The sequence below is a fragment of the Syzygium oleosum genome, unplaced genomic scaffold (assembly GCF_021117445.2).
Source record: "Syzygium oleosum isolate NSW1041296 unplaced genomic scaffold, Sole_v2.1 Sole_v2.52, whole genome shotgun sequence".
Classification (NCBI taxonomy): domain Eukaryota; kingdom Viridiplantae; phylum Streptophyta; class Magnoliopsida; order Myrtales; family Myrtaceae; genus Syzygium; species Syzygium oleosum.
This window is the reverse complement of record NW_026607536.1, coordinates 1,267,541-1,283,997: the sequence shown is the minus strand read 5'-3', so window position 1 is coordinate 1,283,997 and position 16,457 is coordinate 1,267,541. Positions and strand designations below refer to the sequence as shown.

The 16,457-nt window shown below is 44.2% G+C and overlaps 1 protein-coding gene across 1 annotated transcript; it reads left to right on the top strand.

The window, feature by feature from the left end:
* The first annotated feature begins 4,430 nt into the window (after positions 1-4,430).
* On the top strand, positions 4,431-14,760 carry LOC115679607 (calcium-binding protein CBP-like). Its single transcript, XM_056307275.1, has 5 exons — positions 4,431-4,711; positions 4,901-4,949; positions 5,029-5,204; positions 5,314-5,332; positions 14,656-14,760. The coding sequence occupies exons 1-5, from the start codon at positions 4,431-4,433 to the stop codon at positions 14,758-14,760; spliced, it is 630 nt and encodes a 209-aa protein (XP_056163250.1).
* Positions 14,761-16,457: the final 1,697 nt, after the last annotated feature.

Sequence of the window (16,457 nt, the reverse complement as noted above, 5' to 3'; positions counted from 1 at the left end):
TGCTCAAAACCGTGAATCGCTCGAAACTACAACTTGTATCTAGACATCTAAAAGATTCTCCTTTTCCGCTAATCTCTACCTTGATGTAGGTTCATCATATGTCATTCTTATCTAGGGAAGCTTTATCCCACAAATAAGCCCATTGTAAAAGAGTGTTGGGATTTATGTTATGGTGAAGGGCACAAAGCGTGCTTTGTGAACCAATAATGAAGATCTCTGAAAACTTTAAAGTAAGTTAAAAAAGATCTCTTTGGCAAATTTATAAAAGATTGGAAATCTTATTTTATGGAATAGAGGACGTTTCCATCAAGCATTGTTTCATATTATTCAATAGATATATAGTTTATCAGTAAGTGAGTATTTATTGCATCAGGAAAAACACTCAGCAGGTGTACGAGTCCTGTATACAAGCCCTCGTGAGGTTACAAAACTGTTACACAAAACCCCCCAACTATCACAAAAAGACCTGTGAACAGTGTTGCTCAAATCAAATTTCCCTGACTAATGAAGCCTATATCCAATATCACATTGTACGGCATGTTTTGGCTTGTAAAACCGTGAGAACAACGGAGTTAATGATTTCTAGCTCTCCAATCAAGGAAATGAAATGCATTTCAAGCCAGTTTGTATAAGCGACAAGAGAAAGATTTGCCTTAAAACTGGAAGAAGACCATTCAAGCTCTGCTTCCCACGATCCTGGATTCCTTTGCATGTTGCACAGCTGCCGAATAGAGTGTCATATACCTCTTGGAATAAGAACACTCAACGAGGATGAAGAGCCATAAAAGAATGCCTGGGAATATGAGAGGGAAACCAAAGCAATGATGCCAAATTACTCGAGGCTGCTTAAACCTTATCCCACTCCAAGCGCTACTCACCGAAATGCTTTATTTCGAGCAGTATTCCATATGATTTTTTCCTCACTGGAGTGAGGAAATGTAATTCCACAAACCGCTTGTATATGAACCAGATTATTAAACCTTGCACTAGGCCAAATCCAGTTAAAACTATCTATAATAGCAGCTGCTTTGGCTTGATAAGGCAAACCAGTGTCTTGAACCACTCTCCATCCATATTTGTCGAAGAGAGGACCATGCGTCCGGATGCCGTCGATCATGCCATAAGAATGTGTTATTGCCATTACCAATGATGTGCTCCAACTAAAGGTCTAGCATAAGTCCTTAGCCTTACGGTAGCTCCCCAAGAGTAAGAAGAAGAAACTAAAATAGGCAGTGTCCAAATGCTCCTGCCCCTTAGCATACAAGTATCAATTATCCAAGCCGCCCATCTAGAACCTGCCTTGGTCATAAGCAGCCAAATATCAAGCAAGATGCAAGCAATATTCCAATGACTAAGATCTTTTAGCCCAGTCCACCCTCTTTTTATGGAAGGCGTACTATTTTCCATGCAACTCTTGTAACTTTAGTACTGGTGGTATTTCCCTTCGAGAGGAAAGGTATACCCTTGCTTTCAATCCCCTTGATGAGTTTCTTCGGGAGAATGAAAACATTGCACCAATACTCTGCCCAACAGAGGTTACAAGCTGCAATCTACCTGCGAAAGACAAATCCTTAGAAATCCAGCTACATACCGCCTGCAGTGTTTTATCCATCAAAGGCTTGCGATCATTTCTTGCCACCTTGCTTGGAGTTTGAAGAATTCCCCGGTATTTAAGGGCGCGTTTGGTAACGCTTCTGTTTCTCTATTTTTCTATTCTTCTGTTCCCTGGAACAAAAAAAGAATAGAAATCCGTTTGGTAACGCAATTTATTTTTCTATTTCCTGGAATAGAAAAGTGGCCAAGAAATAGATTTGAAGCAGAAATAAAAAGTAGAAAAAATCTACTTCTTTGTTCCTAAAAATAGAAATAGAAATAGAAAGGTCCGGTCCTCAAGTCGCGACCTCAGCTCCTCCTCCATCCTCCGTCGTCTACAAACCGTCTCAAAGCACCGGTCCGGTCCATTCTCGGCGGAAATAATAAAAAAATTATAAAAAATTAAAAAATTCCAAAAATTCATAAAAATCAGAAAAATTCTCAGAAAATCCATAAAAATCAGAAAAACTCAGAAAACCCATAAAAATTTGCAAAATTCCGAAATTGAAAAAATTTAAAAAAATTCATAAAAAGCCTTCTGGAAAATAAAAAGAGACAAATTTCGGGAAAGTAAAAAGTTTTAATAAACTTTTCCCCAAAAAAACAAAAATAAAAAATTCACATAATGGCTTAGAATAAATTAAAAAATTCCGAAAATTCATAAAAATTAGAAAAATTTCAGAAAAATCCCATAAAAAATTAGAAAATTAAAAAATTCCCAAAATTCATATAAATCAGAAAAATTCTCAGAAAATCCATAAAAATCAGAAAAACTCAGAAAACCCTTAAATATTTGCAAAATTTCGAAATTGAAAAAATTAAAAAAAATTTCATAAAAAATTTTCGGAAAAATAAAAAGAAAAAGATTTAGGGAAAGTAAAAATTTTTAATAAATTTTACCCCAAAAAAATATAAAAAAATTCACATAATGGCTTAGAATACCTGTGGCCACCCACTTTGAGTGAAATTTAAATTTTTGAGGTGCCCAAGTGGTATTTTTGAAGATTCCTTAGTTTAGGGATTAAAAGGGGTTTTAAACCCATAAAAAGGATTAGACAAACCAATAAATCATGCTTATTGATTTTTTTCACTTATAACTTGTACTTATAGTTAAATAAAAGATATAGATTTGAATGCAAAAAATTGGAAATAGAAATTTTGTGCAGTTACCAAACGCATTTCTGTTCTTTTTCTATTCTAGGAATAGAAATTTTGTGCAGTTACCAAACACATTTCTGTTCTAGAAATAGAAATTTTGTTCAGTTACCAAACGCATTATTTTGCTCAGAAACTCTTCCAGGAAATAGAAATAGAAAAAACTATTTCTGAAAAGAAATTGTTCCCAGAAATAGAAACGTTACCATACGCACCCTAACAGGAAGTTGGCTATGCTTAAATCCAGAAATATCCAAGATAGCCATTGAAAATATGCCTCAAGTTTGAGCATGAAGAGGAAACTTTCCTAATTCAAGTAAGTTTTCTATTTTGAACTCAATTATTGTGTGTGTGTCTATATATATAAGAACAGTGACTTCTTGTGAAGAGTATCAAAGAGGCTTCTTTGTGAATTACACCTGAGAACTTTTAGGGTTGAAGCCAATTAAATATTGTAAGTAAAATTTTGAATTTCTTCATGAGATTAAGAGATTTTTTGTGAAGAATTGTGAGGCTAAATACTGTGTAAGTTATTAAGTGTAATTGAGAGCTGTGAAACATTGAGAGTGTTCAAGTGACTCAAGTGCAATTGTAATATCTATCGTCTTACTTAATTTATAGTGAAATTTTTTGTTGCTCTCCCCGTAAACGTAGGTTATACCGATCGAACCATGTAAATCCCGATTTATTTTCTTGTTATGTTTACTTTATTGTTTGATCGCCTGCTCTCATAACAATAGCTTGAAGATGGTCACCAAATATTCCTGCTCTATAAATCTCAGTCTTCACGGGATTGAGCTTAAGGCTAGACATGTGATAAAACTCCTCAAAAAGAAACGAGATATCTCTAACTCCTTCAGGTTTTCCATCCAAGAAGATAACACGATCATTGACAAAACAAAAATACAGAAGTGGTCCAGAGAAGCGTGGCCAGCTTTATGGGTAGTTAAAATTGTCATATCACAGGCATTGTCCTGAAATCTGGAAGTCAAGTGTATGAAGTGGTCTTTGACATTAAGTACATAATAAATAGCGAGCAGAAAAGGTTTAGGTCTTGTAGGATCTCCATCTGTCATTAGTAGAGTCTAATTAGGCTCAAACAAAACTTGATCTCAGCAAAGCACCAGTCACCAGTCCATAGGATTTTCCTTGAAGATGAATAATCTGTTAGCTAAAACATTTAAAAAAAAATTCTTCGCTATGCATTAGAATGAAAATAGTACTTTCCTTCTTATTTAAGTTTTGTGATAGTCATCGTTGCAGTTGAATCAGCATTCGCTTAACGATCTTTTTGAATTATCATACTGAAAATTGAGGAAGTTGTATTAAAAGAATGATTAATTTTGTCTTCGTTTACCAAACTTCGAAGGTTCCATCTCGTGCAAATCGCCAACAGCTTACAAGGAAGAGGCACCAAAGTCTGAGCCGTCGGGGGGCAGATTTAGTGCTAGGGTTTTATGCTCGACCGAGCATTAGAAAAATCAGTGGCAGTTTTGTCATTCCACCAAATGGTGATCCAAAGTTTCAAGAACGAACCTAAATAATTTCCATTCCTCACCCCTAGATAGAGCCTGCTCAAAGACAATCACACACTACTACTTCTTTCTTTCTTTCTTCTTCTTCTTCTTGCTCTGCTCATTTGAATATTCTCTTTCTGTTCTTTCGTGTGTGTGTGTAAGACAATGGCTGGATATGGCTACGGGGGGCCATATGGAGCTGGTGGGAGGTACCCACCTCCAGCTCAGCCGTATGGGAACCCATACGCAGTGCTGGCACCGTCCTCCTTTCCGCCGGGCACCGATCCGAACGTGGTCGCCTGCTTCCAAATGGCGGACCAAGATGGAAGTGGCCTGGTTGACGATAGAGAGTTGCAGAGAGTTCTTTCTTCTTACAACCAAAGCGTCAGCCTCCGCACAGTTCGCCTTCTCATGGGACTCTTCACTTTCACAAACACCAGAAAGATTGCTTGACCTCCCTCCCTCCCTCCCTCCCTCCCTCTCTCTCTCCAACTTGGGAAAACCCTATTTTTGTATCTAATTTCCCACAATGATCAAAGAGCAATTAGCTCCGTGCAAAATTCTTATGTTATTTCTCATTCTCTAGAGGGCGACAAGTATGACTCAAATTTACTTTGAAATGCTTGATATTTTGCAGGGCCAAGGGAATTCACAGGACTCTTTCACTGTCTTCAAATATGGAGGGTAAGAGCCCTAATTTTTTCTCATAGTCTTTGATCAGATCCACTCATCCGTAATTTCTAATCAAGGGAAAATTATTCAGGGCACATTTGAAAGATTTGACAGAGACAGGAGTGGGAAAATTGATGGGCCAGAGCTGAGAGACGCGCTCTTGAGCATGGGGTTTGTGGTGCCACCAGTGGTGGTTGACATGCTGGTCACTAAGTATGACAAATATGGAGATGGAAGCCGGGCAATCGAATATGATAACTTCATCGAGTATGCTCCCTCTTACATATCTTTTTTAAATGTATATGTGCCATTTCCACATAGTACTTTCAGAATTATTAAACATTTTCTTTCTCTTCCATGGTTTTATCTCGTGCAGGTGCTGCCTCATTGTCAAGGTAATTTCCTAGCTTATTAACATTATTTATTATTGGCAAAGTAGTCTTCATTCACTGATTACTTCCAAGGGTCAAACCTCTCTATTTTAGTTTGGAAACTGTTCTAACTAGCTATCTAATATGATGCCTCAGAGTTGAGGAAACCTTTACAATTTGCATAGCTAAAATTGTTATCTAAGAACTAGTTATTGATTATCCCATTTATACCATAAAAATGCATGATTGATTGTAAAGAGTAATCATGGGCACTGCGCGGCATCATCATATTCCCAACATATGGCGTCGCTTTGGCAGCGGCCTTAGGTCATAGAAAATTTAAAAATTCGTAAAGTTTGGTACATAATTAGTTTCTTTAATTTTTTTGGCTATATTCAACACGTGAACTGTCGGGAGCGCCAACAGAAGTCTAATATCGTCACTTGGGGTGATCACAAAGACGGAGCTCTAGTCTGTGCTCGTCAACATATCCGGTTGGACCCACATTCACTCAAAGGCTTAAGTCAATGAGCAATGGGCCAACTATGATATATCAACAATCTCTCCCTCACTTTTGAGCTCAATGTTAAGTATGCTTCCCCTTAGTTAAGGTATCCTACTGCACAAGATGTCTCAACTTGAATAATCAACGCCTATCGTCATCACAAGTCACTTTCTCCGGACCAAATCATGAAGGCCGCAATTGTACCGTGTTGCTGCACCACAACGCCCACCTTCACCTCAAGTCTCTTTTGCCAAACCGAACTATGAAGACTATCCTAACCACGTTGGTCACGTGATTCCTTTCTTGAGATATTCACCAAATACCAATACACATTGAGAGTGGCCATCAATCAACCATTGACTTTGGTACCATTTATTGGGAGCACCACAAAAGTTTGGTACTTAACCAAGGGAGATTGCTAAGATAAAGCTAAAATTTGAGCCTGTTAACATATCCAGTTGGATTCGCCTTCGCTCAAAAGCTTAAGTCAATGAGTTATAGGTTAATTATGATATATTATGTCACGCCCCGAACCCCAACGGGCTCGCGACACCCCTTCAACGGTCGTATTTAACGCGACGTCCCAGGACACACCGCCGACCCAAACGAACTACGCAAGCGGAAGCGAAATAAAACAACCTAGACAACTAACATGATGACAAAAGGATAGCACGAAACAATAATTGCATAACATCATAAAGCAGTCACTATTACAAAACGATAACCCAGGCTACCAATTTAAAATCACAATTTTCAAAAGAGGGCGGTGGTTGACAAGCTTATCTCCTCTACAAAAAAGGAACTCAAAATACCGGGTACTTGACCCATCCTCGATCTCCGAGACACCCTTGCAGCGTCTCCAATCACTCATGGTCGCGAATCTGAAATGGTTATATAATAACCGCGAGAACGAGTCTCAATAAGCAACCCCCTATACCCCACATAGGCCAATGTGTACCCAGACAAGTCGTACATGCAATCTACCCCATAACATATAAAATTCGCATCATTGTACTTACCTCGCCATCAAGCCCATGCCAACTCTACACGTCAGTCACAACGTGATAATACAATAATAATAATTCAATAACATATCACAATCGCTCAAACACCAACCACACTTGCACTCAATCAATGCAATTAACTCAACCACATATCCAACCAGCCAATTCAATCACACGCTCAACCAGTCAATTCAATCACACTCAAATCGCATGCATGGCCGAAATTCTTTCTCACGACCCGCGCCACTGCGCCTCAGGTCTATTTTCACTGCCCGCGCCACTGCGCCTCAGGCCCATTTAACACACCGGCTATTCATGCTTTCACACGGACCGCCGTCAACACGTCCCAAGTCCGTAGCCCTCCGATCAATCCGGGCTCAATTCTAATGACCGACGTAAACACGTCCCGGTCCAACACACCTTTAATGGGCCACCGTCAACACGTCTCAAGCCCGCATCCATTTGGCACACCGGCCATTCATGCCTTCACACGGACCGCCGTCAACACGTCCCAAGTCCGTAGCCCTCCGATCAATCCGAGCTTATAATCGACAGGCATACACACGTCATTCAATTCAATCAATTTCACGCCAATTGCACCAAGCGATCCACATTCACAACTCAATTTAATTCATGACACGCCACACCAACCCACAAACTCGACATTTAATCGGCCACGTATGAACATCCAAATCATGCATATAATCTCATCCAATCCTACTAACACAATTATATAATAATATGATTAACTTAAACCGCGTCCTAACCGTTTTGAACTCTAAACAAGTCTATAAAATACCCAAAGTACTAGGTAGGGTTTAGGAAGTCACTTACTTGGTTTTGGCCCGGAGAAAATCGGCTCGGGCCTAAAATGGCCCGGGTGAACAGTGCTGGGCTAGGCACGGGCGCGGGCCAAACGGGCGCGCTGACCGGCCAACACGGGCACGGTGGCCGAACGGTGCGCCTGGCGCACGGGCGCGGTGGCCGAGCGACGTGCCTGGGGCGCACGGGCGAGCTGGACGGGCGACGTGCCTTGGCGACGGGCCGGCTGAACGGGCAACGCGCCTGGGCGTCGGGCGAGGCGCCGGGCCGGTCGAGCGGGGCGCCGGGTGCACGGGCGAGCGGCCGAACGGGACGGGCCAAGGGCCGAGTAGCGGGCGAGTGGCCTGGTCGTGCGGGTGACGGGCCCGGCCACGGCCTGAGCAGCTGGCCCGGGGCGACGACGGCGACGGCTGGGGCGCGGCGACCACGACCAGGACGACGGCGGCGACTGCTGGCGTGGTCGGGTGGCGTCGGGCTGGCCGGCTGGAGCGACGGCGAGAGGCGGGAAAGCGAAGGGGGAGCTGGAGGGGAGTCGCGACGGCAACAGGGACGTTGGGCGACGGTGACGGCGGAGCTAAGTCGTCGGGGCGGTGCTGGGGAGCTGACTGGACGACTGGACGGCGGCCGGGACTCGTCGGACGCGGCGGCTGGACGAGGCGGAGCCGAAACAGGGGAGAGGCCGGGGAGGAGAGAAACAGGGAGAGGGACTGGTCTCTTGGCGGTCGGAGGCGACACGGCGGCGCCACTGGTGGCCGGGCAACGGAGGACAGGCCGGCGGGCGGTGCCGGGTCGCGGCGGTCGCAGCGACGAGCTGCTGCACGCGCGCCTCGCGGGCAGGCCGGCGACGGGCGTCCCGGCGACGGACGGCGGCAAGGCTCGGTCGGGGCGACGGCGGCGACGGGGCTAGAGGCGAGCTCGGTCGGCGTCGGCTGGGGCGAGCAGAAGCAGACGCACGAGCAAAACCAGAAACGATGGTGCGGCGAAGGAGAAGGAAGAAGAAGAAGAGAAGAGGAAGGGAAAGGAGGAGAGAGAGAAGGAGGAAAGGGACGTGCATGGGGGAGAGGGGGAGGGGACGCGCGGGCAGGGGGGAGGTGATGGGCGCAGAGGAGAGAGAGAGAGCCAAAAGTCAAAGGTACTCGAGCGCCATCGAATGGTCCGATTTCAAATCCGGAAATGATCTAACGGTCCACGAAAAATCTCAATAATAACTAGGACAAAAGCCGGACACCCACACTAAATAAAATACACTAAGAAGGAGGTCTACTACTCCAAATCAGCACCCGGTCCAAAATTTCACTTTTCCACTATTCCTGGCAATCTCGAGGCTGGTCACAATAATATCGACACCGTCAAATTAAATTCATCCCGGAACTCCGAGAAATTCGGCACCAAAGTTTGGGCTCTAAATAACGGCCAAATTCGATCGAGTGCGATTCTAGCGAAATCTCTAATTTAAAAATAACAACCGAGAGAGATCAGTTCTCGGGCGAGATTTTACTATAAGCACAATGACGAATTACACGTTTTATAAATCCCAAAAATGGGCCGAAATTCGGAATGTCACGTATTAACCTCCTATATCAGGGAAAATTACCAAAAAAGTCCTAAACCTTTTGCAATTGTGCCAATTCAATCTTAAACCTTTTTTTTTAGCCAATTCAGTCCTAAACCTTTTCCAATTGTGCCAATTCAGTCCATCTGGCCACTTTTGGCCGGGCGACGCTGACGTGGACGCTCGCCTGCCGGCGTGGCAATATTTTAATGATTTTTTTTTCGAATTATTTTTATTTTTTTTCTTTCTTTTTTTTCCCTATCTTCTTCCCCGGTCGCCGGTGCGGCGACCGGCGAGAGGTTGTGTAACAGCCCGAATTTCGATGTAATTCCGGGATCAATAAAATTGACATTATTTTGCATTTCATTTTAGTAAGTCTCGCCCAGAGCTGATCATTCTCGGGATACTAACCAATAGGGTATGGCTAATTAGGAAACGATACGTGGACCAAGGACCTAATCGCGAAGCGGACACCGATCACGAGAAATGATGGGAGAATATTATGAACCAATGTGGATCGATCTTAGGAAAGGTGACAGATTTGGTTTGGCCAAGGCCAACGATGTACAATCGGATCGCAGGTGATTCTGCATAACCGAGAGTGCACGTGGCCAATCAGTCTTGAACTTAAACCGGACGATCGTGACTTCCGGGACTAGTGATAATTTCTCATTCTCTCAATGATCGGACCGTTATGACTCGGATAACCCTAGGTCGATACGCGTAACCTCTAAACAGCCGCCCGTTAGTGAGAGACCCTGAAATTGAAAATTTAGCGAGTTTTGGTCACGAAATTGGACCCGGACTTCGGTGTCGATCTTCGAGGACTTGTACAGCTATTTTCACGATTCTGACATCATATTATGCTGACCACGCACGTTTGGGGATAGTACGGTCGAAAAATGGAATTTCTACCCGGAAGTCAAAAATTACGATTTTGCCCCTCGGGACCCCGACGTTGATTCTGAGGCCGTCTGAGGTTACTTTTCGCGGCCGATATCATTTTAGGGTGGCCACGCGCATTTAGATTGGTTTCGGTCAAAAATTGGAATTTTGGCTCGGAAGTGAAAAATAATATTATTTTATCCCCAGGAATTTGCAGTCGATTTTCAAGAGCTTAAGAAGCTATTTTCGCGATTCCGACGCCATATTATGTTGGCCACACTCATTTAGGATTGATATAGCCAAAAATTGGAATTTCGCCCCGGGACCGGAAAAATGACCGTTTTGCCCCTGGGCCGTTTCGGGTCCGAATTTTTGAGAAATTATTTGGGATAATTATGGAGGGTTTATCAGCTCAATTATTGGCCCAATTACCTTTTCGCCCTCAATTATTTGGATAGGGTTAAATTAAGGCCGTTAGATTATGGGTGTTTTGGTCATTTTCGCGGATTGGCGACACTTGGCACCCCTAGCCCCTATTATTTGACCAATTTAAACCTGTTTCTCTCTCCTCTCACCCCCATCTGGCCAGAACTCTCTCTCTCTCCTCCCGAAATCTCTCTCCCTCTTTTGTTCTCTCTCGGCCGGCCGCCGGAGCGCCGCCGCCGGCCACCGTGCCTCGCCGTCGACCACCTCAATCCCTAGCCTCAGCCTTAGCCTCACCCGACCCCTTTCTCTCTCTCCCTCTCTCTCTTTCTTTCCCTTTTTCTTCCTGGGATAGCACCGCCGCCGCGCCGGAGCCTCACCGCCGCCGCGCCGGAGCCCGATCGGCCGAGCTGTTGCCACTATGACGTTTCCGACGTCCGTACGTCACTGTTCATCTCGTCTGTACAGTGTCCGTACGGTCCGTACACCGCCGTCCGTACGTTGCCGCCGGGAACGCCGCTGCCGGTTCCACTGTTCACTAGTGATCGGCAGCCGTTCCTCGTCGTCGTGAGTTGGATTAAGTGAGTGTATTTCCTAAACCCGGATTAGGACTGATAGTGCATTTTCTAGACTGGGTTGAGTATTGTCGGTGTATATTGGAAAAAAATTAGAGTACCATTTGATGAGGTATATTACTAGAATAATATTGGTGATTTATTGGGCGAGCATGGATTAGTTGAGGATTAGGTGACTGGACTGCCGGGTATGCCCGGGGCTAACTGACTTGTTGATTATTGTGCCCATTTATTGGGGAATTGAATAATGCCATGTCGTGTGCTCGTGTGGCCGACTCGTGCGGAGTGTGATCGGCCATTTGATGGCTTGAGTGGATTATAGAATTACATATTGTAAATTTGGGCCACATGGTATTAATAGGCCAAGTAAGCACGTGGCTTGTGAATTAGGCACTGTGGATTAACTTTGATTGAATTGTGTGCCTGTGCTTATGTTATGTGGATGCTCATGTTGCATTTCATGGCACGCGTTATGAATGCCGAGAATGAGGCTTGTGAGGAAATTGTGTGAGACTGTGTGCCTGTCATGAGCATGTGATCACCTAAAATACCCTGATGCGTGTTACGCGGGGTTCAGATAATAACTGGATGTGTGTATGTGTGATCACATTTTGCCCTGATGCGTGTTACGCGGGGTGTGCCGTCCTCATGCACTTTGAAGCAGGACGATGCCCGGTTCGTCCGGAAGACGACCATCCTGATGCGTTTTACGCGGGCTCTGGTTCATGAGGAGATTAGTGTTGCGCCTCATGCACTTTGAAGCAGGCAAGAGACACTGGGCCAGATCGGTGTTGCGCCTCATGCACTTTGAAGCAGGCTAGACACACCGGGCCGGGAATTGTGTTGACTCGAGTCGTAATAAATATTAATAATTGAGACAGTGTGCAGTGTGAATTGAAACGGGAGCATGGCATAACATTGACATCACATGCATAGAATGCGTGACCCGGCATGCGAGATGAACGCTGTGAGCATGAGCATGTGTGTGGCGCACGTATGATCATTGTATTCGCACACGTATCTTGAGGACATTTAATGAACTGCCTAACCTGCAGGGAAATTCCTATGTTCTATCTGGGCCCGAGGGCCCAGGTTATTGTTTGCGTATTATGTTGTTTTGACTGTCAGGAGATTGCATGTTAGCCTAGCCTAGGTTTAGGGGTTATACTCATTGAGATTCGTCTCATGGTTGTAATAACCCACCTTTTCAGACCCCCAGCCATAAGAATGCCGAATCCATCGCTTTTTGGAATACCTATACAGATATATCAGTATACAAGTACATACCCCGCAGGAAATGGGGAATCGTATGTCAGATACCGATCCATGGTGTTTGTAAACGTGGGAGAGTATTTTCATCAGACTCAGGAATATGTAGCTTGGTGCTTGAGAGATGCAGATGGAAACCTCGGGCAACCCCTTAGGACTTTTGATGTGCCGGTTGATCAAGATGGATTGATGGATCCACAAATGGCTGATGGTGAGATTGTGGATCCCCAGATCATAGACGAGCCGGTCAATGAAAATCCGATACCCGCGATGTGGTATGAGGACCCCGAACCGATGGAAGAGGAGCCGGAACCCGAGCCGATGGATCAAGACTCAAGCGAGGACGGAGAAGTCGCTGAGGTAGGATCTGACGAAGAGCTGGGAGTGGACGACGATCTCTACCTAGATCCAGAGTTGGAGTAGGACTCTGAAGATGAGCGAGCTCAAGCCGAAGATATGGATTCTGAACCGTCCGAGTCTTCAGAGAATCCTTTCGAGGAGCCGTCGGATGACACTACTGGATCTTCCGACCCTGAGTGGGAACCCTAGGTTTATCTTGAGCCATAATTAGCAGTGAGGACTGGCAACTTTTTGGCTGTAGCCCTCTCTTTGAGTTAGTCTGACCTCCCTAGCCACTTCCCTTTTTGACCTCGTGGCATGCTGATCGTATAGGTATGGACTTGTATCTTTTCATGGTTGTGTATGGATGTTTGTAAAGAAGTTTTCAATAGCAATGTAAAGTGCAAGTATGTTTTCTTCGTTGTTGGTTACTTGTTTGGTTATCCTTGGCTCATGTATATACTGTCAGGGTTTATTATTTATTATTTCCGCTTGTGCTTTACTCTCTGTTTGGGCGTTGGGTCGGCGACGCTTCCTGGGAGCGTTGCACCATAATCGACCAAGGTAGGGATGTTATCGCTTCATGGGGTACGGGGCGTGACAGGCTGAGGCCGGCGAGGGCGAGCCTCGCTGTCGCCGAGCGAGGCCTCGCCAGATCTGGGCGGCCTCACCGTTGCCGGGTGGGCTTGACCTCGCCCGATCATGGTGAGGTCGACCTCGCTCGGTGACGGCGAGGCCGCCCAGATCTGGCGAGACCTCGCCATCGTCGGGCGAGGTCGAGCCTTGCCATGGCCGGGCGAGGTCGAGCCTTGCCATGGCCAGGCGAGGTTGAGCTCGCTCGGCGACGGCGAGGTCTTGCCAGATCTGGGCGGCCTCGCCGTCGTCGGGCGAGCTTGATCTCGCCCGTTCATGGCGAGGCCGCCCAGATCGGGCAAGACCACGCCGTCGTCGGGCGAGCTCGACCTCGCCTGGCCATGGCAAGGCTCGACCTCGCCCGGCGATGGCGAGGTCTCGCCAGATCTGGGCGGCCTCGCCGTAGCCGGGCGAGGTCGAACTCGCCCAGATCTGGCAAGGCCTCTTTGGTGCCAGCGAGGGCCAGCCTCGCCCATGGCCGGCAAGCTGGGAACTCGCCGGCCTCAGCCTCTCGCCGGTCGCCGCATCGGCGACCGGGGAAGAAGATAGGGAAAAAAAAAAGAAAGAAAGAAAAAATAAAATAATTCGAAAAAAATAAAAAAAAATTATTAAAATATTGCGGTGCCGACCGGACAAAAGTGGCCGGATGAACTGAATTGGCACAATTGCAAAAAGGTTTAGGACTTTTTTGGTAATTTTCCCTCCTAAACCACATCAATTCACCGATGTGAGGCTTTTTTTATTTTTACATAACTCAAATTTGAATTTCAGCTGTCTCCCCCTTATGTATGAGCTCAACGTTCGGTCTGCTTTTGCATTAACACGTCTCAACCCGAATCTCCAATCATTCGCCAATTAGTAAAAACACGCCTTTCACCTCCTCCTGGACCGAACCGTAGTGGCAAACTGCACCCGGCAACCGTGAACATCCATGGGATTCCTTGTTGAGTCAAAACAACCAATTAACAATCAGCTTTGTTACTATTTGTTGGGACGGCGCAGGAGAAGCTTGATACCTTTAGGTGGGGAGATCACCAAGTGGGAGACAAGTCCAAGCCTGTTAACATATTTAGTTAGACATACTTTTGTTCAAAAGTTTAAGCTAATGAGTTATAAACAAACTATAATTTATTAACTGCTCAATACCACGGCAATTCACCAATGTGTGACTTTTTTTAACCCGACTCACACATGCATCTCAACATAGATGATCCATAAATAGTTTGATTGTTTTTTCCCAATTGACTTCGGTGGATGGGGTATACACCAGTACCGAAATGATATTACTAAGTTATATACAACTAGTATATTGACGTCTTCCTTTGATCTATATGTCTTAGGGATTAACCGAGAAATTCAAGGAGAGAGACACCATGCTTTCTGGTTCAGCAACATTCACTTACGAGTCCTTCATGCTCACCGTCTTGCCCTTCCTCATTGCATAGAGACCAGAGTGTCTGGAATTTGGATCGTATATTCGAGTGCACTCGTTTCATTTAAATGTTCTCCAGAGTATGCTGTATAATGAGAGTTGATGTTTTTGTGTGCTGTTTAATTTTTAATTTTTTTTGTTACTTTCATCGCCATTTCCGGCAATACAATGCATTGCAAGTACTCCAATGGAGTTAGCTAAGATTTGAATGTAGCACGGCTGTAAAATAGATTGCCAAATACCACTGGAACAGTAACACTCAGTCAGGAGATGATCTCTTGTTTCATTAGCAGCTCCACATAAAAAGTTGGGGCGAACCCCAACTATATTATCAATTGCATCAATCTTTTCGTCCCGAAGATCATCAGAGCACTTACTATCATCAAGATTGTACTTCGAGATATAAGCTTGAGCAATCCTCCTCAAGGTCCGATGAAACCGGAACACCCCCATCACCAAAGGAATCTGTTAATCCAGTTTGAGGATCGAGGAAACAAGAAGCGAGCTTACGATCACCATTCGTCTGCAAAATTCGAGCTAGACAATGGAGGAGATCTCCTTGGTGCACATCAGCAATTTTGCGCCTCAAAGAATCAGGTTTCCCGCTGTGAGATTTTGGTGGGATCACAGCTAAATATTCTAAAAGCTTAAGCTGTTAGATAAATGCGTGATTTAATATTTTATTCTAATACTCCTCCTTACGCTTAGTCTGTCTTTTTGCCTAGTAATAACTGTGGACATATTTAATTGGGGAGGCAAATGGGGCCTGGAAAGGTTTGAATTCATGACCTCTAGCTCTGATATCATGTGAGATTTTGATGGGATCACAACCAACTATTTAAAAAGCTTAAGCTGTTAGATGAACGCGTGATTTAATATTTAATTATTCTATCACCCGCCATCGACGGTTTTGAGAGAATTTTCTCTCTTTAGGTGGTTAGAGTGAGGGTCCATTTTTTCTTTTTGGGTATAAAAGTTTGCTTGGAAAGGGAAAAATTGAACCTGAATTTTATTTATGAAAGTAATCGCAAAACATGCATTTTGGAAAGTTGCAAAAAAAATAAAAATAAATATATATATCTAATTCTCTCTTTATTACGCGAAAAATTTAGATATTTCTGAAAAATATTTTTCAAGAAGTCAATTTCCAAAGAATATGCAATGTTTTTTGGTGTTTGGTGGAAATATGAAATTAACTACAAATTATTTTTCGTTGTTTAGAAATGAAAAGTTGTTTTATTTTCCTAAATAGACATGCATTGTCCATGTGATACAAGAGCTATGCATATTTGTGTATTAGATTATTCATGCACTTTTCCTAATGACAGTCCTTGAAATTTTTAATTTGTCTCACAAAGGCCTTGAACGTATTATGATCAAATTCGTCCGGCTCCATATCTGGTTAAGTGAGCTGATGTGATTGTTAGAACTAGCAAGAGTTTTAATGTGAAAAAATTAAGTGCATTATATGTGTTGAGAAATTTCATTGCTCAAATGTTGGTCTTTGATTTTAAGTCTAATGAATTAAGCAATAAGTCACGGCATCAGACTTTTGCCGGCTTCGATGCATACGTCAATTACAAGTAGCCAAATTCGGAGCTGGCGGGAATTTATTAGAAAAGTCATACTATGCAAGTTCAGTGACTTGATTAGAAAACTTAAAAATCCAATGACTTCATATTGAAATTCTTGTTGGGTTTGCTTTTTACA